The sequence below is a fragment of the Microtus ochrogaster genome, chromosome 1, assembly GCF_000317375.1.
Source record: "Microtus ochrogaster isolate Prairie Vole_2 chromosome 1, MicOch1.0, whole genome shotgun sequence".
Taxonomy (NCBI): Eukaryota; Metazoa; Chordata; class Mammalia; order Rodentia; family Cricetidae; genus Microtus; species Microtus ochrogaster.
The window spans coordinates 22,651,473-22,673,813 of NC_022009.1; the positions used below are offsets into that span (position 1 = coordinate 22,651,473).

Genomic DNA, 22,341 nt, shown 5'->3' on the forward strand with positions numbered 1-22,341 from the left:
TGGACAGATCAAGTGTGGATATACACTAACCAGGAAAGTTTAATGCTTTCTTTACTACTAAAAAAAATATAAGTTGAGGTTCTAGTTTTTCAGTGACTTGACCCATCTTCTCTGAAGTTTCGCATGAGGCTGAGACTCTGGACTAGGACACCACTCTGACTAAGCGTGGATTCTGACACACAAAGTGAGACAGAAGGATGGGACTGAAGCTGGGGACACACATGTCCCCGGCCTGGGGCCTGATGTGAAAAACTGCACCAGGTCAGAGGAGGAGAGGCTCTGTGATCAGGAGATCTAGAAAGAGAAGGTGGCCGGAGAGGTGGCTCAGAGGTTAAGAGCATCTGCTGCTCTTGCAGAAGACCCAGCTTTAATTCTCAGCACTGATAGGGAGGCCTTAGAAGCATTTGTAACTCCAGCCCTAGGGATTCAACACCTTCTTCTGGCCTCCCCGGGTACTTACTGCATGCAGGCGGTGCACAGACGTGCACAGACATACAAGCGGATAAAACACACAGACATATAAAAATAAATAAACACAGAAGCTGGCTACGATGTGACTCGGGTGAACATGCCAAGGACACTGAGCCTTCAGTGTTCTCACAGTTGGTATCTGACACCTGACAAAACCCAATCTCTCTGAAGGGCCCAGTCAGGATCAACTTGAACTCTAAACATCTGAACCATGTAGGGCAGATGTGGGTAAGTGCTCAGATAAAGAAAACGGCCACGTGGCACTGGGCATTTCTGGTCGCTGCCCTTGCGTTTGCCCATCCCCCGCTCTTCCTGCTACTCACAGATGGGGCAGAAGAACAGAGCACCCATGACTGTAGTCTGTCTTGCCCTGCTCATTCCATCCCTCAGCTCCTGGGACCCCCCCAAGGAGTCCTCAACAAAGACAAACTAATTGCGGAGACAGTTTTGGCCCTGATTCCCCAGCAGAGCTGGGAGGAGACAGTAGAGACATGTCTGGCCATAGGGCTATTTACACAATGCCAGTGTTGGCCTGTGATGACAGGTGCCCACAGCAGGGAACTATGGAGCGTGCCTGATGCATCGCTTCCCAAAGAATAGACTCATAGTTAGCCTGGAAGGCCAAGCTTGGGCTTCTGAGCTGGCTGGAGGCTTGCCCTGGGTTTGCACACCTCAGGCACCTGGGTGTGCTGGAGGGCAACTCCACTCCTCTGGGAGAAACGGTGTGAGAGCACATGGTAGCCAGGACAGCCAGACACACAATGAATTCCTAGATTGGCTCCAATTCGGAGCACCGTTCCTCCTATCTTCTGGCCTGTAGTTCAGCTGTAGAAGAGGGGGTGGGAATTAGTTGGTAGGGATGCTGCACTTTGCTGAAACAATGGCTGTCGGAAAGATATTCAAAATTGGCTCGATCCCAGGAATTAGTTCCCTTTTCCTTCCCCTGCCATACCCTTCTTTCTTTCCTCCTTCCCTCTTTCCCTCCCTCCATCCTTCATAACTTCTCTCCCTCCCTTCTCCGCTTCCTTCCTTTCCCCTTCAGCTGCTCTTGATCACAGTGTTTTATTACAGCAACAGGAAGCAGTCGATAAGGAAGATATCAAGCTCTTTCTTGTGGAATTGAAGCAAACTCTAAGCCTGTGAGACCCTGAACACAGCAGCCATTACATCCTAGCAATGATCACACTGTCCACGATGCGGACTTTCTCTTTGGTCCAGTGCCATGACCCTCTCAATGAGAATGGACATTCCCCTCAAAGATGACCCCCATCTGTTTCCTCGGAGAGGCCCGAGGGTCATCATCACTACAAATAGCGAGGTGGAGAGTGGTACCTAGTCTACCTAGTCACCCATGCTCCAGCTCTTCCTAGAGTAGGTCAGAGACGCCACATATCACATTTCCACCCCTGCAAAGCAGGGCGGGAGCTAGCTAAGCCTGGGATACAATGCCCAGGCGGCTTCCAATCCTTTGGAAGAAGCTCTCAGAACACCTCCCAGCTAGAGATAATGATTCCTCAGCTTGACTGGAATTTACATCCCATTTCTCTAGGACAGGGGACTAGTGTCTCAACCTAGGTCCTGAAGAATAGAAAAACCCTCTCCCATTACAGCTATTCTCCAAGCTGAGGTCCTCCAACTTTTAAATACCTAAGCCAGAGCTCCAGAAATTCACGTACAGACAGTGAATTACAGAGCACTAGAAGCATCAGGAAAAGACAGACTTAGGCGTCACGTCCTTCTGAACGATGGATACGGTATTCCATGACACCTATAAGCATCATATGGATTCACTGCAATGTGAAGTCCTTCCAAACAAACAGCTGCTAAGGGTGGCACCGACAATACCGTCATTGCTGCTGTAACTTGTCCTAAGGCTCTCTGCCCCAAACCTCCGCAAATCCTCACAGATGCAACTTTCCCCAGGACTGACTACCCCCATCACACTCTTATGGAACAGAGCTTTTGTTCAGTGAGTTGGCGATGAACCTTCAGCCACTCACATAGACCCTCATCCTCTCAAGGCAAGCTACTTCCCCCCTCTGGAACATCTGTTCTCGATAGGTGTAGCACTTGCAGGAAGGATCTTGGTACCTTCAGGCACAGGGCGTTTTATTGCCGGGCATTTGCAGTCTCTAGTAAGATGCACCCTTTCTCAGTTTCCAGCTGAGCTCTGCTTTCCAGAAACAGCTACCCTTTTACTTTTTTTTTCTCCTTGGAACCCCTCGGAAATGGCCTCCCTCCTTCTGTCTAGGGCAATTATTTGAGCATACCTCCATTAACACTTAGGCCTAGGTTACACACTGCCAACTGGCCTGCCTGCCAATTTTGATGGGCAAGATCCTTCACACACAAGTCACTCATGGACTACGAGGCTGGCGTGCATACTCCTTCCCAGTCTAGTCCCCTAGATTGTGTTTCTTGCAAGCAGGTCCAGGTCTTCCCAGGACAATAAGGACCAGACACACTGTGCTTTAAGCGCCCTCACTCTCTGCAATCGTAGATGAGTTCTTCAGCCTTCTCGGGGCTGCGTTTCCCCATCTGTTACACGGGCTTCAAGATCCCCAGCTTGAGCTAGTGCCAATTAGATGAGACAATCAGGTAAGATGACAGTTCAGCAAGTGGCCGGCATTAATGTTCACAAGATGCTGTCTTTCCTGGAGGACAGAGGGACAGAGTCCCTGGTCCCCTGAGAACCAGAGAGGGGGCCTGGGTTCTGAGGTAAATGCATCCCAGGCCAGGCAGATGGAAAGACATTTTCGTGGCAAACAGCTGGAGCCCACCACTGCAAGTGGTGCCAGCCTTGCCTGTTCCAGCAAAGGGGCCTTGGGGTTGACATAGCCAGTGCCAAGCCTGATGAGGCAGCTGCCAACTTTCCAGTTCACCCAGATGTCTGTCTTATATGGAAAGTCAAAAATATGGCCTCAATCAAAGTGCCTCTCGAGAGTGGTGTGTTCCCAGACTTTGGCAGGACACTGAAGACACTCTGGGCTGGGACCTTGTACTAACTCCCAAGGGGTCAGGAAGGCAGGGTTGGAGCTAAATCCCAGAGGTCACAGGGGGACGTGCTGTATCAGTCACTCAGAAGGAGGCAAAAGGAGGGGCTCACAGTGGGTCTAAGCTGACTCCTGGAGCCATCTCCCTGAGGAATAGGGCTCTGAAATTCCTGGGGAAGAAAAGGGAATTGTTTGTGCTGTTGGAACTGTGACTTCAAGGCAGTCCTTTTGTATGTTAGAAATAGTAGCATGGGGGGCTGGAGAGATGGCTCAGTGGTTAAGAGCACTGGCTGCTCTTCCAGAAGTCCTGAGTTCAATTCCCAGCAACCACATGGTGGCTCTCTACCATCTATAATGAGATCTGGTGCCCCTTTCTGGCCTGCTGGCATACTTACATAAAGAACACTGTATACATAATAAAAAAATCAATCTTAAAGAAAAAGAAATAGTAGCATTCTACAGTGACTATCTTCCACAGTCGGGCATGGAGCCTTGAAAGACCGATATGACCTGGGGGAAGTCATGGAGTCATGTGGGTCCTAGGCTTCCCATTCTGTCGTTGCCATCATGACTTGACTCTGCTGGGGAAGAAAAAGTTTCCCCTCAGAGACAGAGTCCCATTTTATCAGAGGAGAAATAAAAGTAAAGCCGTGAAGGATGAGAATGTTCTCGAATCCAGAAGCTCTGCTTTTCTGGCCAAGCATTGCCCCAAACTCCTTCAACAACTTCTTTTGTTCTCTGGTGCTTGCTCAGTAGCTTGCTTGTCGTGCCACTTAAAGGGACAGCCCTGCCAGCCCTGAGGGCAAGGTGTGGCGCTAATGTCTTGGCAAACTGTCAGAACGAAGAAGGTTCCTTAATGTTCTGCCCTTTCCCCAAGCAGGGCCCTGCTGCAGTTTCATGTGTTGGAAATGTTTACGTTGCCCTGGTCTTTGTTATTTCTTGCTCAGTATGCTGGAATGTTTGCCATTCCAGGATCTGTACCCTGCTGCCCAGCTTGCTGAGCTGTGCCAAACACTGGGGAGGGTGGGAGAAGGTTGGGGCACCACCTGAGGGATGGAGGGAAAGAGCTGCGCTTTAAGTGCGCATATGGAGGTTCAGCCTGAGCTTTGCACCGCCACATACGTGTAGTGTAACTGCTCCAGAGATCTTCTCCCATCTCCACTGGGGCTGAAGTCCAGGCTCTGACTGGTCAAAGATGGCCAGCTCCTCTAGGATCAGGGTCCTTGGTCAACCAGTGGGCTAAACTCACAAGACTGGCATACAGCCCAGACCTTGAGTGGGACAGAAAGGCAGGCAAACAGCCCCCGAAGCACAAACATTGGCCTTCTCGCTCATTCCCACCTTCCAAGTGAGAATGTCTTTCAGAACTGGTATTCCGGTCACTGTGCACTCTAGCCCCTACTAAGAGGAGCAGGCCAAGGATTTCTCACTGATGACAGCAATCCCTACAGCCTGCCTCCCTGCATCCTGCTTAAATCTCACGACCAGTAGATAAGACATTGAAGAGAAGAGGCAAGCTGAGCCGGGCGGTGGTGGCACACTGCTTTAATCCCAGCACTCAGGAGGCAGAGGCAAGCGGATCTCTGTGAGTTCGAGGCCAGTCTGGTCTACAAGAACTAGTTCCAGGACAGGGTCCAAAACTACAGAGAAACCCTGTCTCGAAAAACAAAACAAAACAAAACAACAACAAAAGACTCTAGTACAGAACCTATGGGAATCCTCTCACATAACTTGAAGTCACTTCTAGATTGATTATAATATTTTATGCAATGTAAATTATGTGCAAATTAGCACTGTGTAGGTTTTAGGGATTATGACAAGAAAAAGTCTTGTGTGTTCAGTAGAGACCCAACTATACAGCAAATGAGGTGTGAGGTGAACGGAGCTCACGTGACTGCTGTAGACACAGGATTACAGAGTGGGGGAGGCTACGAAAGCACATGATCACATAGCAAGCGCTTCATTTCGTGTGGGTTCAGCATCGGACCCTGCGAGAGGCAAATTCAAGTTTTACTTCTCGGAACTTGGATGGTCCTTTAAATATTTTTTAAATTCATTACATTTTTATTTATTTTTGCATATGGGCATGTGTATACGTGTGAGTGTGTGAGCATCACACTGGCCGTGTGGAGGTCATAGGACAATGTGTGAAGTCGGCTCTTCCACCGTGTGGGCTCTACCGTGAAGGATTGAAAACAAGTTGTCAGGCTTAGTGGCAGGTGCCTTTGCCTGCTCAGCTATCTCACCGCCCTGTCTTTCAGATATTTTTGACGACCTGAAATTGGTTGAGTCTGCAGCTACAGAATTGCAGCTATGGGGCACCATCTATAACATATACCATGTAGACCCTCTCATGTAATAACCAAAGCAACCCTGTAAGGCTGACACTATTACCCTTCAGTGCCAGACTTCACAAGGAAGGGGACCAAGGTAGAGAGACGAGCAAGCAGGGCAGGGACTGGCTCCTGACGTGTGTTGAATGCTGAAGTCTGAGCTGAATACCACCCTTCGCGGTTTCCCAGAAACACATCGTACTGGGAAGCCATCTGCACTCACGTTTAGTGTGGAAGACTTAGTCACCGTGGCATTGTTGAGTGAAGCTGGGGACATCCCTGCTCCTCCCACCTTTGGGCTGTGCTCCAGGCCCCCCACAAAACCAGCTCACAGAGCTGACTGCTGACACACGCCAGGCCCAGGCCCAGAAATGAGGCTTGGGGTGGGGGTGGGGAGACAGGTTGAGTAGGCAGAAAGCCATACTTAGGTACAGGCACCTGATCACCCCTCCAGACGACAGAATAAGACCTCTAGGAGCAGTGTCAGTGACTTTTTGCTGACTGAATCCTCAGTGCCTGGCATGTAAGAGATATCCAGCTAAGCCTGGCATGGTGGCACACATCTTTAATCCCAGCTCTGGGGAAGCAGAGGCAGGTGAATCTCTGGGTTCGAGGCCAGCCTGGTCTACAGAGTGAGTTCCAGGACAGCCAGGACTACACAGAGAAACCCTGTCTTGAACAAAGGAATGAGTATGTGTTGCGTTTTGATCAATCATCCAAAAGGGGACAAGGAACTGGGGCTCTCACACCCTAAGGTCAAGGGCATTTGCAAGCAGGCAGGCACTCAATTTTGGTTCAGGAGGGGCAGAGGAAGCCTAAGGCCCTCGGAGAAAGGAGGGAGACATTCTAGATTCCGGGGGCCTAGGCGTGGGTATATGTGACAGGGTGGAAGGGCCCATCACTGTCTGGATTCCTATATAATCTGTAAAAGTGAAATCCCCACAGAGACTGTCTGGTTGAGCACAGACCCAGCTGCTGGGTGGAGGGGCTGAGTGGCTCCTTGAGGTACATCTGGAAATATTGCCTGGCCTTGCTGAGGTGTGGGGACGGAGCGCTTCCCCCTAGCCCTCCACCTTGGCACCAGTACTCACCTGGTTTGGGTGGGCATGGAGTACATGAGGTCACCCCCCAGAAGGTCCCCACACTGCCACAGCAGTCCTCCTGAGAACTCAGCTCCACCAGGGGGTTAGCACACTGGAAGAGAGACCATAGGCACCTCCTGTGACAGCTGCCGTCCGCGAGCCAAGGGTCCTAGCCTCAGCTCACAGAAAGCCAGTATTTTTTGAGTCCAAACTCTAGGTGACCTTAGACGGGTACCAGTGACAGCTCCTCTACAAGGGACTCCTGTGGCCCCCTTCTGTGGTGGCTCAGGGGGGAGACCCCACCTCTCCACATTCAACATTCCCCCCTGCCCCCCCCCACCCCGTTTAGACAGAGACTCGGTAGCTTAGGCTGGCCATGAATTCACTATGGAGCCCAGGATTACTTTAAGCTTTTGATCCTTCTGCCTCTGACTCCTAAGTGCTGGGATTACAGGCCTGCACCACCAGGCCTGGTTTATGTGCTGCTAGGGATCAAACTGTGGGCCTTCCGCATATGAGACCAGCACTCTACCGACTGAACTGCATCCCCAACCCACTCGGGTACTTTTGTGCTGTGCCTTCACCCACATGGGAAACGGAATGAAGGAGAAAGAGAAAACTATAGACTGGGGCGCCGTAGCCGTCCTGGACACCTGAAGAGCTGAGATGGAAACTTTGTCCTCACCTGTCCGTTCACAGTGCTCAGGTAACACCGGCCTAGAAGTCCCTGATGTCTGGACAGCCCTGAGGGCGGTGGCCGAGGGGCCTCTCCAGCCTGAGCAGGTATGCTGTTGCTGGCCCAGTGGCTGTGGCTTGGGCTGGCAGGGGACCGATGAGAGGCTCTGGTCTCCACACTGTTCTCGCTCAGCACAGGATCCACCTCACCCCGGACCCGTGCCACCTGGTGGATCTGCACAGAGGCTTCGGGCGGGTGTTGAATATGCACCTTCACCAACGAGGGGTTCACAGAGGCTAGGCAGAAGGGCTGGGGTCAGAGCCAAGATGCAGGCCACTACCTCATTTTTCTGCCCTAGGTCGGGCAGTCACACTCCAGACAGTGTGAGTCTCCAAAAGCCCCCTTCCATTTTTTTTTTTTTTTTTTTTTTGCCTGTCTTGTGGAACAGGAACAATGCCTCGCCCCAGACAGGAGGAAGTGGTAACTCCTCCGTGGAAGGCTCTTCAGTGAAAGCTACACAGTTCTTTCTGATACCTCCTCTGTGGCTGTGTGCAGCCCTGAGTACCATCAGACCACAGACAAGCCACGGTCAGTGAATTCCTGGGGGTCATCCCAACACACAGCCTTCATAGGCACTCTGGGGTCAGGCCCTTCCCAACTCCTAGAGAATCCTGTATGTTTGTACCTTGAATTTGTCATGTATTAACCGAAGGCAGGGAAATGAAATACATGTAGAATTCTACCCCAACCCCTTCCCCCTCTATTGCCCAGGCTGGTTATAAGCTGTGCTGTCTTCCCCAGCGCAGGGCACACACACGGAGGAACCGCGATGGAAGGCAGACGTGTAGGGGATGCCGTGGAGACTGGTACCCACCCAGCGTAGCGACGGTGACAGCACACGTTCTACCTGGTGCGCCTCACAGGCTGGCTGGCTGCCCCCACACTGCTGGCACTCACCGAGTTGGTTGGAGAGGGGCAGCATGAAGGTGGATTGCTTCAAGGGCCCTTCCAGCAGGGCTCTGTGGTGGGAGCCTCTTCCTGGACGCTCCCTGTCAGGCTGTGGGGCAGGCAGATGGCAGAACTTCCCCGTGGAGTTGGCTGGACACCAGCACTCGTCCCGGCCAATGCAGCGTCCTCCATTCAGGCAGGGGATCTGGCAGAAATCTGCAACGACACTCTAGGTGATTGACAGCTGACCTCTAGTTAGTGACAAGTAAGCAGGGAGGTGGGGGCTTGGAGGGTGTAGAACCCCTTGAAATGTGGGGCCTTTCCTTGAAGCCCTGGAGTAAAAATAAACAACTAATAACTAGCCTTTTAGAGAAGCCTCCTCGTGTCTCTCCTGCCCGTTAAAGTAACCTAGAGCAAGGCAGGGGCTTGGTTCTTCCCTATCAAAGCAACTTGGACTCAGAGAGGTTGTGTGATTTGCCTGGAGTCACACAGCCAGGCTGGGACAGAGCTGGGGTAACATTCACTCACTGCCGTGATAGATAACAACCAACAGAGCTACAGGACAAGAGGTTCCACGCCAAGGAGTCCCCAAGAGGCAGCCCCGCCCCCACCACCCCCACCACGCCTAGACCATCTGTGGGAAGGGGACTCACAGATACGGAAGCCAGACTTGGGGTCATGCCCGTGGCCACCCTGGCTGTACAGGGTGGTGGTGTCACCCTTCTCGCAGCTGTTGGCACAGCGCCCGCGGGCACAGGTCTGCTTGCAGATGGTGGGAGTGAAGACCACCTTGATCTTCTTGATTTTCTCGGTGAGGTTCAGCCCTGCAGAGAGAGGGCTTGAGTCCTGGCTGGAGCCAGAGCATAACCCTGATCTCCAAGCCTGGAGCAAAAGGCCCTTCGAGTGAGAACGCATCCTACAGCACCTGCTGAGACCCGGACAACAGGCCTGCAGACATGGTAGGGCGAGGGTGTCAAGAAGTGCCCAGAGATGCCCCCGTAAGCTCGTGCCGTGTGCACACTGATATGTACTGCAACGAGAGGAGCCACTCAAAGCTGCAGGGCAGTTCTCACACGTCTACGGGATATTTCATTTCACGGTTGGACCCAGGTGGAGCCATATCCAGGCACCCTCATTACACAGTCAAAAAGTGCAGACCCAAGCCTTGAGCACAAGGACGGGGAGGGCAACATAGCTCCGACGGACAGAGAAGGGGTTCCCTAGGGGACGTAGAGGCAGAGAAGGCCTGAGGCATGGCTAGAATCAGGTTTGGGAGATTCGGTTATGAGCTTCATTAGCAGGGGGTGAGGATGCCAGCAAAACATCATGGAGGAAGTGAGGGCTGCAGATGATGGCGGTGTGTGTGGTGGGGGTTTCCTGGAAGAAGCAGCAGCTGGCTGCGCTGGTCCAGGACTGGCATTTGCAGAAAGGATAATGTGGAAATGCATGAGTCAGGGAATTGAGGCCCCCAGCCGGATGTGGAGGAAGCAAAGGCAGGCAGAGATGACAGAGCAGGAGACGGCAGTCTGCCGTCAAAGTCCTAGGGTTCAGATGGATTAGTCTGACACTCTGGAACTTGGCACAAAGCAAGTGCACCAAGACTGCTTGTCGGTCGGCTGAAAAAAGCAAAGGACAAAGTGACAGCGCTGTCCTTTGAGGGTGAGCAGCGGTGGGGGAAGAATGGGTCAGATTTAGATGATCTGTTCTCCTAGGTCCAGACACAGGGCGACCTTACCCCAGGAGGGTGAGAGGCGGTTCACGTGGGATCCCGGTTGGATGCCATCTCTCAGCTCCAGTCCTGGTCCCAAAGGCAAGGCGTTGGAAGTCAGCTGGCCGTTGGCACCGGTGGCTGGATAACGCCGGACAGTCCTGGACAGCCCTGTGTGCTGCTGCAAGGGCCGGGTCTGGCTGAGGCCATTCAGGGTCCTGTGGAGATGACCATGGCCTGGGGGTTTGCATTCCAGGAGCAGCATGTCTTGGCCCTCCATCATCTGACCACCCTCAGCCCAGCACTTACTCGAGAAGAATGCTCTCCATTGAGATGCTTTCCCCCCGCGCATACACGGCTGACTCCTGGATGTATAAGTGCCCAGATAAAAATCTAAGGGTCGCCAGGCTTTTAAGGAGGAGGACCTACCGCTATTGGAATATTTAGGAAACCCAGCCTCTCTGGGCCTCGGGACCTTTGGCTACAACATGAAGCATCAGACTGTCCTGTGTGGCTCTGGCATTCTGGGAGTCTTTGGCCACTCAAGGGTCAGCCCAGCACTGAAACCATGGTGTGTGCCAAAACCCTGCTATTTTTATCCACAGTGCAGAAGATAAATCCCAGGAACATGCGCATGCTAGGCAAGCACTCTATCACTGTTGCATGTCTAGTCCTATTTAAAAAGTTTTTCTTTGAAGCTTGTCCAGGGCCAGCCTCAAGTTCACTGTCCTCTTGCCTCCCCAGTGCTGGGATGACAGGTGCCTCCCCACACGCGGCCCGGCCACTTTCCTCGATAACCCTCTATGTAAATTACCAATGGAATTGGTGAACATCAAATACACATGCTTAGGTCATTCAAGGGCAGAGCCTAGGATAATCTCCCAATTAATTAATTAATTAATATAAAAACAATGGAACAACCATATTCAAAGAGAAAAAAGAATTTATTATCTTCCATTCTAACACAGCAGATACTTTTGCCTATTTTTCCAACCTTTGCTCACATATATGATTTTATAAGATTATCGTCAGCTGTAGATACAATATTTTTACTTACCGTTATGCTCTATGTTATAAAATCACACATTTCCTCCTTATTTATCATTTTCCCTGGCCTGTGGTGGTTCATCTGAATCACAGCTTGAGAGACATACTCCTATGGCATTTTCAGATGGCTGGTTTTCACTGTGGAAAATCTCCCATGTGTGATATATTTTTTCCTGTTAAAATAGTCCTCTATGACCAGGAGATGGCTCCATGGGCAAAGGCACCTGTCACCAGGCCTGACCACCTAACTTTGATCCCTGAAACACACGTGGTGGGAGAACAGACCGCTGCAAGTTGTCCTCTGGTCTCCACGTGCACACCATGCTCCCACACAAGCAAATAAATAAATTGTGTGCAGGTGCATCTGCACACGTGTGCAAATGTGTGCGGCCGTCGGAGTTTACACTGGGCAGCTTCCTCAATTACTTTACACCTCACTCTTCTGATAGGTTCTCTCACTGAACCTAGAGCTCACCAGCTGGGCTAGCGCGGGTCCAGGGAGCCCAGTGTACCAGGCCGAGCAAACACACACGTGTAGATGGTAATGACGATGATGAGCAGGACCAGGAGCTCCGTCTCCACCTCCCTAGGGCTGGAACTGCAGGTGTGTGAGCCCATACCTGGCCTTGTTCCCGTGCGATGCTTGGGATTGAACTCAGCTTCTTTCTCTTGTGTTAGTAAGCCCTTCAGCCACTGAACCATTTCCCCAGCCCTTGAAGTTTTTAATAACAACTTCTATTTAGCCATTGTAATTTATGTGTTTGAAAAGCTTTGAATAATAAACATTTTGAGAACAGTTATGATGTTAGGATTGACTCAGTTCCTCAGGCTACCAAGACTATCAAAGATTACAAACATCTTCAGCTTTAATATATTTCGGTGCCTTACATCAAAGCATGTAAGTGTCACAGTGTATACATGTATCAAACCTTACATAGAACCCCACTAATATACATAATTTTATGAATTTTATGTATCAGCTAAGATTTAAAAGTGGGTTTAAAACTTAGTAAAGCCCATAAGTGTACCACACAGAGCACACACTCGGTAGCATAGCCTATAACAGTAATTATTGTTGTCCTCATCGCCATTATTGAGAGTTTGTTGTGTAGCTCAGGCTAGCCTCATAATTATATTTTTCCTTTTGAGAACTGGAATTACAGGCATGCACTGCGTATTACTCCCAGCTTTATTGTTAAATTTTGCAATACATTAATTGAATAAGCATAATAATGGCACTTCGATGTTGCTTTTCTCTCCTTTTAAAATTTTAATTAAAGAAATTATTCTTGTGTCAGGTGGTGGTGCACGCCTTTAATTCCATCACTCCGGAGGCAGAGGCAGGTGGATCTCTGTGAGCTCAAGGCCAGCCTGGTCTACAGAGTGAATCCCTACCTCGAAAACCAACAACAAAACATTGTTTTTGTGTGTACAGGCGTGTGGCTCTGTATGGGTGTATCCAGGTGAGTTCAGCTGCCTGCTGAGACCAGAGCCATCATATCCCCTGGGGCTGAAGTTACAGGTGACTGGCAGCTGTGGTGCTGGGAACTGAACTTGTGCCCTCTGTAAGCACAGTCTGTGCTCTTAACAGCTGAGCCATTTCTCCAGGCCTCCCTTCTTTAAAAAAAAAAAAAATACTTCTGACGTTGAAATGTTGCTCATGGATGTATTTGTTGCTTGTTCTTTGACAACCGTCTGAATTGTTTGTCTCATAAACTTGAGCAGCTCTTCTGCGTGTTTGTTATTGGAAGGCCGCTATTGTAAATACTCTAGAATTTTGACAGTGGCATGAGCCACTGTATACACAACATCTGGACCATGGTGGATGTGAGGCCATGTGAACAGGGAAGCTGAGAGGGGCTAAAGACTCACCCAACATGATATAATCGCTAAACCAAGACACTGGGATTCCAGATGGGCCACCCTGACTCCAGAGCCTGTGTTCTGTGTCAGCCCAGACACCAGTGGAAGCCAGCCTGGTCTTAGGGCTCTCTGCACCTGTCAGATCCTACCCCCTTTCTTCCCGCTGGATTCTGTGTCCTAACAGGATACAGTCTGGGGTCCTTGCCCCCTTCTACTCCAGAGTAGTTGCTTCCACATGCTCAAGCCATGGGCACTCTGCCGACAGAAGCTAGACTTGGACAGTAACAGAACTGGTTACCTCATCTACCCCAGGCCTCATGGCACAGGCTCCTGGGAACCTCACTGCTGCTCCCTCTAGAAACCTCTGCAGCAAATCCTCTTCCTGTTTCCAGAGATTGGGGGTTGGAGTAGGTGAGGCCCTGTTCACCATGCAGAAGTTCTAAGAGTGAAAATGGTCCGGAATTGAGATCAGCACCACCTGCTACATCAAAAACAAAGTCCTTCCAGTGCTTCCGAGAGACTGTCCAAGAGATCTACATCAAAGATCTTCAGGGCCATCTGAATTACTTCTCAGAGAAGAACACCGGGCAAGCAAGCCTGACTCCCCTAGTCATAGAGAGAACCTAGATGCTCAGAGGAGAGAGGAAGGGGCTTGGAACAGAAGGACGAATATGGCCTCTCATGGCAAGGTAACCTTAGCGCATTGCTTAGCTTCTCTGAACCCCTCGTCCTCAGCAGCAGCAGGGTTAGAATATCTACTTCACCAAGCTGTGGAGAGGGCTGAGAGACTAGGAAGGCCATGCAATTGCTTTACTAAGCCAAGTAAGCTCTCATAAGAGGGAAAGCATGGCGGGATTTTCAAAGCGCATGAACCAGGGCGCAGGAGCATTCTGCCCAACAACTAACAAGTCCAGAAACACAAAGACCAGTGACTGAGGATGAGTTCTCTGAAACCGTGAGCCAAAATAAATAATTCCTCCTATGTGTTGCCTCTGTCAGGTCTTAGGGCTCTCTGTACCTGTCAGATCCTACCTTTCTTCCTGCTGGATTCTGTGTCCTAACAGGATACAGTCTGGGGTATCCTGTCAGGTATTTTGAACAACAACAACAAAATCAACCAGCATGGATGGATATGATACTAACACACGCAGGAATGCATACTGATCATCACCACCATAACTTCATAAGGAAAAGACTTTCAGTTCTAAACATCAATATTTGCATAGGCTTAACTTTATGAAAATCTCACTACTAATACTTTATTTTCTTTATCATTTCACAGACAATGGAAAGTCTGCCACAGGCTGGTACACCCCAGGATCTGCCAAAAGAACCTTCTGACTGCTAATGCTGGAAATCTTTCAACAAGCTTAATGAGAAAAGTGTTCCCACATCAGATGGTTGGGACCTGCAGGCATATAATGAGGCCATTCAGTGAAATGTGCAGGGTGTCTTCAGACCCTGCTCTCCACACTAAGGCTCCAGTTATGTGAAAGCGCTCCACCTTTCTGCTTAGGAGACGGACAAATGAAAAACGATCCCGCCACAGCATGTTTTAATCTACCAGACTAGCCAAAGTTTAATAACATGCGTGTTGTTGAGACAGAAACAGACACTCTCAGCTGTTGCTGGCAGGGCCTGAGCTGAGAGAGCTCTCAGAGAGCGGCCTGATGGTGCTGGCTCTTTTGGCACAGTGCAGGAAGACTTTGAGTCCTATGGTCCACCTCTGAGGCTGGGGTGTGGATGAACCTGCTTTGCTGCTGTTTTCCTGCCCCTATGGAGGCTGCTGCTTCCCCTGAACTGTAAGGGTGGTGGCCAATCACTTAACTGATTTCCCAGTCCCGTTTTTGGTCAATGGGAACTACCTGAGAGGCTCTCCTCATTGTGAGTACACAGCTGATGACTGTGTCCAACGGGAGGCCACAGCCCCTTTCTCTCAAGGTAGAACAATTTTGAACACTCCATCCTCAAACAAAGCTTGATTTCCTGGGGACTCCTGTCCCTGCTTGACTGTCTCTACTGTCCTACCCTGCTTCCCTCTCTCCTTGGACCACTTCTTCACTCAAAAGGACCAATCCAAATACATGTGTTCATGTCTAGAATGACGCAAACATACGCTTTCCAGAGCAGCATTGTTTTGAATTAGCAATAAATATGTTTTTACGGAATAGAAGCAACTGAGTGGCCTCCAGTAGAGAAGCGGTTAAAGCAGAGATGGCCGAAGCACGGAGCCAGGTGTCTTAACAGCGCTTTCGTATCAGGAAGGAACACTCTCCAAGACATATTGAAATGTGGCAACAAAACAGCCCAAATCCAATCTCCCGGCTGTTTTGTACAGGCTGTGACCTAACAATGGTCTTTACATTTTTAAACAGCTGGAAAAATAGTTAAAAGACTGTTTCTTGACATGAGAAAGTGATATAAAATTCAAATGTAAGTTTCCATAAATAAAGCGTCCCTGGAGCGCGGCCATTCACTGTCTACGGCTGCTCTTGCTCCTCAGCAGCCCGACTGGGTAGCTGCAGAAGCCATATGTCACAGGAAGCTGAAAATATTTACCATGTGGCCTTTTATGGAAAAAGTTTGCTGACTTCTGGTATAAGGGGCACGTAAAGTTGTAAAAAAAAAAAAAACCACTGAAAATATGGATGCATGTTGTGCATATACATAAAGTAATCTTAGAAGGAAACCTGGGAAATTAATAATGGTGGCTGCTTATGTGGGAGGAGCAGGAAGTGGGAACTCAGGTCATCTGGTATGAAGGCTTTTTATTTTGTTTTATTTTAATTTATGGGGTTTTTTTTTGGTTTTTTGGTTTTTTTGGGGGGGGGGATTTTTGAGACAGGGTTTCTCCGTAGCTTTTGGGTCCTGTCCTGAAACTAGCTCTTGTAGACCAGGCTGGCCTCAAACTCACAGAGATCTGCCTGCCTCTGCCTCCCGAGTGCTGGGATTAAAGGCGTGCACCACCACCACCCGGCTAATTTATGTTATGTGCATTGGTGTGAGGGTGTCAAATCCTCTGGAACTAGAGTTACAGACAGTTGTGAGCTGCCGTATGGGTGCTGGGAATGAACGTGGGTTCTCTGGAAGAGCAGCCAATGATCTTAACCCCTGAGCCATCCCTCCAGCCCCCTGATATGAAGGTTTATTGACCACTTTACTCTCTGTACCAGTGATATCCGTCATACGCACCCTTTCATGTGGGCCTCTCTATAACCTGGTCCCCAGTGTACACACACAATCCCTACAAACAAACAACAAAACAAACCGGGATGTATGAAAGGGTCGCGACTGTGGAAGGTTGCAGAATTCATGATGCATAGAAGCCAGGTTACTAAACCAGGTTCACTTCATCCTGAATCTCCTTTGCTGATTATTTCCATTTTACAGATGAGGACACTGAGGCTTTGACATAGAACAGGCTTGAATCCATATTTTGGAGGCCTATAACACCCCCCTTTAGGCATTCAGGAAGCACTTACAGGGCTGAAGAGATGGCTCAGTGGTCAAAAATACATGCTGGCTCTCTTTCAGAGGACTTGAGCTCTGTCCTAACATTCATACCAGGTGATTCATGACCACAGGTAACTCCAGCTCCAGGGAATCCCACACAGTCGTCTGGTCTCCTCAGGCACCTGCATATGTGTGTGTGTGCGTGCGTGCGCGGGCGTGCATGTACAAAAATCAAGTAAATCTTTTTTTTTTGTTTTTGTTTGTTTGTGTTTTTGAGATAGGGTTTCCTCTGTAGCTTTGGAGCCTGTCCTGGAAACTAACTCTTGTAGACCAAGCTGGCCTCAAACTCACACTGGAGATCTGCCTGCCTCTGCTTCCTGAGTGCTGCAATTAAAGGCATGTGCCACCACCCGGCTTTTTTTAAACATTTATACCTGCCTATCATGGGTCTTAAGAATGACAAACACTTTCTTTCCTCTTGGATCCACTGACTGGCACTCAGCAAAGGTGAGGAGAGCCAAGATTAGTCTCAAGGCTCTAACGGCAGTGGTAGAGAGGGGAGGGCTAGAGGCCAGATAGAAGGCTTTGGCTGTGGTCTGGGCTGTGAGTGGCCAAGGATGGGACCAAGAAGAAGGTATGGGTTCTAGAGCTATTTCAGAAGTAGAGATGGAGAAAATCCCTAACAGAAGCTTGCTTGCATGTGGGCATCTGGGATGGGAACGTGCTCTGTTTTTGGAAGCAGAGACTTGCGTGTCTAGGCTGACCTTGAACTTGTTATGTTGCTGAGGATGATCTTGAACTTCTGACTCTCCAGTCTCCAGTTCTCAAATGCTGGGGTTGCAGATTAGGAGCCCAGGTTGCAACCCAAGAGAAATGGGTAGCAGGGCTCTGCTTTTGTAGCGTGAAGTGTGGTTAATGCCTCAAGTTGGCAGAAACCCAAGAGGCCAGTCAGTGCTGCAGCCACAGTGGGGGGGGGGGGAGGACGGGAGGGGAGCTGATCTCTCAGGGACCCCTGCTGAGCTCAGGCCCAACTCTGCAAACACCTCCTGACTGAAGGGGGAAAATCTGCTAATGAGCTACATGGCCTCAGTTTTAAGTTGCATTCCATAAATCCTCCAGCCTCCGGCGCCTGCTGCCACTTGTCCGCTAGTGCACGGTTGAACAAATGAACAAGCAATAAATTAATATCAACGGAAAAATGTGGCAACAGATCGTCACGCTTCACTCAGTAGTCCAGTTCACTCTTTCCATGGGCATGTGTATGTGTGTGTGTGCCTAAAGCTGGGTGGGTTCGGGCTTTTTTTTTTTTTTTGGTGTGTGGGCTTTTTCTTTTTCATAGACACGCAGGCGATCGTCTTAGCTTCTGCTAATAAAACTGCTTTTAGCTAATTACCATCGTGGGATTAACTGCCCTGGTAGCTCGTGGTATTCCTTGAGACTCCCACATGCTCTGACACCTAAACATGTTGAGAAACGTAAGAGTGAGGGGAGAATACAGAAAGGCATGGGGGGGGGCAGGGAACATGGCCTAGCTTAGAGGCAAATCAGAAGAGGCTACGCCGCTGGTGATGCCAGAGGAGGGCATCAAGAGAAAGCAACAGAGAGGAGATGGTCAAAATATTCTGCTTCCCGACTGCAGGCACAGTTCCTTGTAGGTCAGCATTCCTAGATCCTCCTCACTGGCTCCTGCTTCCAGAGGACCTGGAACCTCAAAAGGCCCAAAGGGCAAGTCTGGCAGATTGTTATCCAGTCCCCTACTGGATGGCCAGGCAGGCCTCACACCCGCACCAGGATCAGATGGCCCCTTGCCATGCCTCCAGGGACTTATGATAGACACTCAGGGGCTGTTTTCTCAGTGGGCAGCTCTTAGGTGGGGACCAACACCTGTTGCTGCATGGCAACAGCTACACTGGCGCTGTCATTGCTATCGCCGATCCTGAAAGACTGAGAGCCCCTCCTCCAGATGTGTCTTCCTGGCTGCACGGTGTGCCCATTCACCCAAGCCTTCAGCCCCTCTGGACAACCCGACTCAGCCCAACTTGGCTGCCTGTGGCTCTGGGCCCCTAGTTCTTTCCATGGTCACACCCGGGTCTGAGAGGACGACAGGTCTGGCTCACAGACCCCATGGGATGCCCCTGCCAAGACTCAGGTTAGAGGTGCACCAAGCGGGGCAGTCTTTCCTAGCCAGAACCACTCCTGCTTGGCTTCCCCCGCAGTCAGCGGAGAACACATTTCCAGAAAGGCCCATCAGTTCCAAAGGGAGGTAGCAGTTCTGTGTGTCCTGGGGTATGCTGGGGGAAGGGGACACCCAGCTCCTCACTGAGGCCACATCCCTACCCCAAGGACACCCCCAAAGCAGGTGCTGCCTCGGTTTCAGAGGAGGCTCCAGAGATGCGGAAGATCCTTGTCCCTCTCCTCCGCTAGCTGCAGGGCATTTTTTAAAGCCATCAGTCTATCTTGTAGGCCAGGCCCTCAGCATGTCGATCACCTTTACTCTCTTCTGCTGCCTGGAAACCAGGCTTACCCCCAGGGTGCCTCAGCACAGAGGTAGCAAGAAAAGGTAGCTGGAGGGGGCTGTCCCAGTACCCAGGAAAAGCCCTTCACTTTCTACCCAGCATGCCCAGGTGACAAACTTTCCAGGCAATGGGCATTCCATTCTCCTCCAAGAGCTTTCAGCCAGCCTCCCTCTGGGCCCAGAAGGGCCATCCTGGAACTGAGCCAGAGACACTGACTCTCCAGAAGAGAAGGGACTGAGCCTTACCCTCTATATCGTACAGAGACTCAGAACATTACTGGGAACCCAGTTGTTGCCCCAAATATTGATTACATTGCACTTTAAGCTTCTTCATGATTTCCCTAGCTCTCTCTCTGTTGGAGTCATGTACCCATCCCTGGAAAGGCCCTGTTTCCAAGACTGGGCCAGTGTCATCTGGAAGACGTCTCAGCTCATAGGGAATCTTGATTTCATGAATTCGTAGTTCAACCTGGCTAAGGTGTGCTTTCAATGCCCTTGGAAGGTGTGCAATCCCACTGGGCATTATGGGAAGAGCAGCTTGCCCTCTGAGACAGGGAGGCAGCAGACCTAGTAAACCCATAGCCACAACTGAAGTTGCCTCACTACCGTGGACTAATCCTCTTGTCCACTGTGAAGATTTGTCACTCGAATTGGTTTAATAAAACACTGACTAGTAGCAAGGCTGGATGTATAGGTGTGACCAAACTAAGGATGATGGGAAGGAGAAAGGTGGAGTCAGGAGTTTTCAGGTGGACACAGAGGGAGAAGGAGAGGAATGTGCCATGTTAATAAAGGTACTGTCACGTGGCAGAGCATAAATAAGGAATATGGGTTAACTTAAAATGTAAGAGCTAATTAATAATGAGCCTGAGCTATTGGCCAAGCATTTACAATTAATATAAGCCTCTGAGTGATTATTTGTTACTAAGTGGTCAGGACAAAAAAGCTCTACCTCTGTTTACACCCTACTTCCTTCAGGAGGCTGCAGCACAGTACCAAGTTAGGATGACCAGAATACAGGCTAGACTTTAGCCCTGTTTATCCTGTTACATTTGGTGCAGTGACCAACACAAACGTCCACACCCAGTGGCCCAGGAACTAGGTCCTGCATGTGAGCATGTCAGAAGAACCCAAGAGAAGAAAAGCAAGATGTTACAGGGGTCAGGAAAGTCATGGCCAAGTAAGTTATCCAACGCAAGCACTCCAGGCCTCCTAAGCAGGTGTGGTCCTGAGGCTGGAGTTTTCTAAGATGTGGAATGTGAGCTGGAATAGGCAGTGGGTAGGTCAGAGAAAACACTGACCACAAACAGACAGATGCAGAATGTGCAGGTGGTGATGCCCAGTGGGGAACAAGGACTTCCCAGTCAAGGGGAAACAGGTGGTGATGCCCCGTGGGGAACAAGGACTTCCCAGTCAAAGGGAAACAGGACTGATCATGCAAATAGCTAACTAGAAGGCTGTCCTCTCCTAGAAAAAAACTGGCCTCCTTCTGGGAGGAAGGAAGGAAGGAAGGAAGGAAGGAAGGAAGGAAGGAAGGAAGGAAGGAAGGAAGGCTGTGCTGAGCATTTCCCATTCGTTCATTTAATAATCATTAAAGTTAGGACACAGATCTTCTGCCTAGTTCCCAGATACAGCATGAGAAGCTAGGCCAGTTGTCTAAGGTTGCACAGCCAATGAGAAACAGAGACAGGTAAACTCTGCCAGGTAATGCTGTGTGACTTTACTCCACATCTGAGCTAAAGAAGGCCTGGTTTGGACCTCATCTTATAGAACTCAGCATTAAAGAGAAACCTTGAAGAGGTGTTGTGCCACCACCCCCGACCCTCAACACCCCCCCCCTCGAAACTAATAGGAAGATCAGGATGCTCCCTCCCTTCTCTTTCCCACTGTCTGCTCTTCCAGATTGCTGGGGGCTCTTAGGAGAAAGGCATGAGGTCAAGCCATCCCAGCATTCCTTATTCCTGCAAAGAAAGAAAGAGGAGGGAGAGATCGAGAGAGAGAGAGAGAGAGAGAGAGAGAGAGAGAGAAGGGAGGGAGGGAAGGAAGGAAGGAAGGAAGGAAGAATGAAAGAAAGACGGGAGGAAAGACAGGAAGATGAAGGGAAGGGCAGAAGGCAGACAGGCAAGTAGGCTGTGCCTGGACAAAACCCTGCCAGTGTCTGCTCAAAGCCATCCCCTTTCAAACATCTCCTCCAACTGGCCTGAAAATTCACTTGGGACACACAGAACGCATGGCAGAGGGGTGAATAGAGACTGAACCCTCACGCCAGGGCTTATTTAGTTTGGACTCTCTTTTGGGAGATGAGGCTGTGAAAGCTAATTACACAGCAACTCTCTCTTAAGATGGGTTGATGTAGGGTAGACTCGGGGGGAATGCTGAACTCAATGGCCAAAGGTCAAAGCTCTGTGAGCTAGCAAGAGACTGTCTCAAATCACAAGGAGGATAGCTCCTAGATGCGGCACTCAAGGTTGCCCTCCGGCTTCCACAAACCCAAGCACATATGTGTACACATACCCCTAGACACACACATACACAAAAATATAACAGGGGAAAGCCATAGGTGCCACTGAGTGAACCGTGAACACTCTTGGTTTAATGAGAATAAAAAGGTCTTTGCTGAAGTTGCTAGGATCTACAAGGCATCTATCCACAGGATTACAAAGAGGGAGAAAATATTAGCTCCATTTTTGCCATCACCTCTCAGACTGCAAAGGGCATAGCCATCTTTCTCCAAGGAAGGAGCCCTGGAAGGGCGCCGTCTCACTGGCGACTTGGATCCAGATTCCGACAAGTAGCTCTGATGTAACCCAGCACACATGGGTGGACAAGCGAGGCCGTGGTCAGAGCTGAGGCGCCAGGAGGAAAGCGCTGTGTGGGCAATCGGCTGGGAGTGCTAAAGGTTTTGATTTATAATCTTTGTTTTGCAAGACTCGGGGATTTTTCCCTTCAAGAAGCAGTCAGCTTCCTTGAATTTTAGACCTTCCACAAATATTGTTTTAGGAGAAATGAGAAGAAAAGCCGCCCCCAAATGCCTGCCGTGGCTACTCACTTCCACCATGAATCAGAAGCCCAAAACCACAGCTCTGGGGCTCACAGGGGAACTAGGCGTTTTCACAGTTCGTTACCAGGAAGCATTTAGCAACCGTCAGTGTCATCTGCAGACAGACAGGTGGACACACAGACACAGACATCCCTCTGGGTCTGGAAGGCAGGGAGAAACAGACATCCCTCTGGGTCTGGAAGGCAGGGAGA

The 22,341-nt window shown here is 50.0% G+C and overlaps 1 protein-coding gene across 1 annotated transcript in view; it reads right to left on the reverse strand.

The window, feature by feature from the left end:
- The window catches only part of Ltbp2 (latent transforming growth factor beta binding protein 2), an 84,423-nt gene that overhangs the window by 33,961 nt on the left and 28,121 nt on the right, over positions 1 to 22,341 (reverse strand). Inside the window, exons 5-9 of the mRNA XM_005343654.3 lie at positions 10,239 to 10,429; positions 9,157 to 9,327; positions 8,513 to 8,719; positions 7,565 to 7,851; positions 6,889 to 6,991 (exon numbers count right to left, since the gene is read on the reverse strand). Coding sequence (XP_005343711.1) covers positions 6,889 to 6,991; positions 7,565 to 7,851; positions 8,513 to 8,719; positions 9,157 to 9,327; positions 10,239 to 10,429 — 959 coding nt within the window. The remainder of the gene's footprint in view (positions 1 to 6,888; positions 6,992 to 7,564; positions 7,852 to 8,512; positions 8,720 to 9,156; positions 9,328 to 10,238; positions 10,430 to 22,341) is intronic.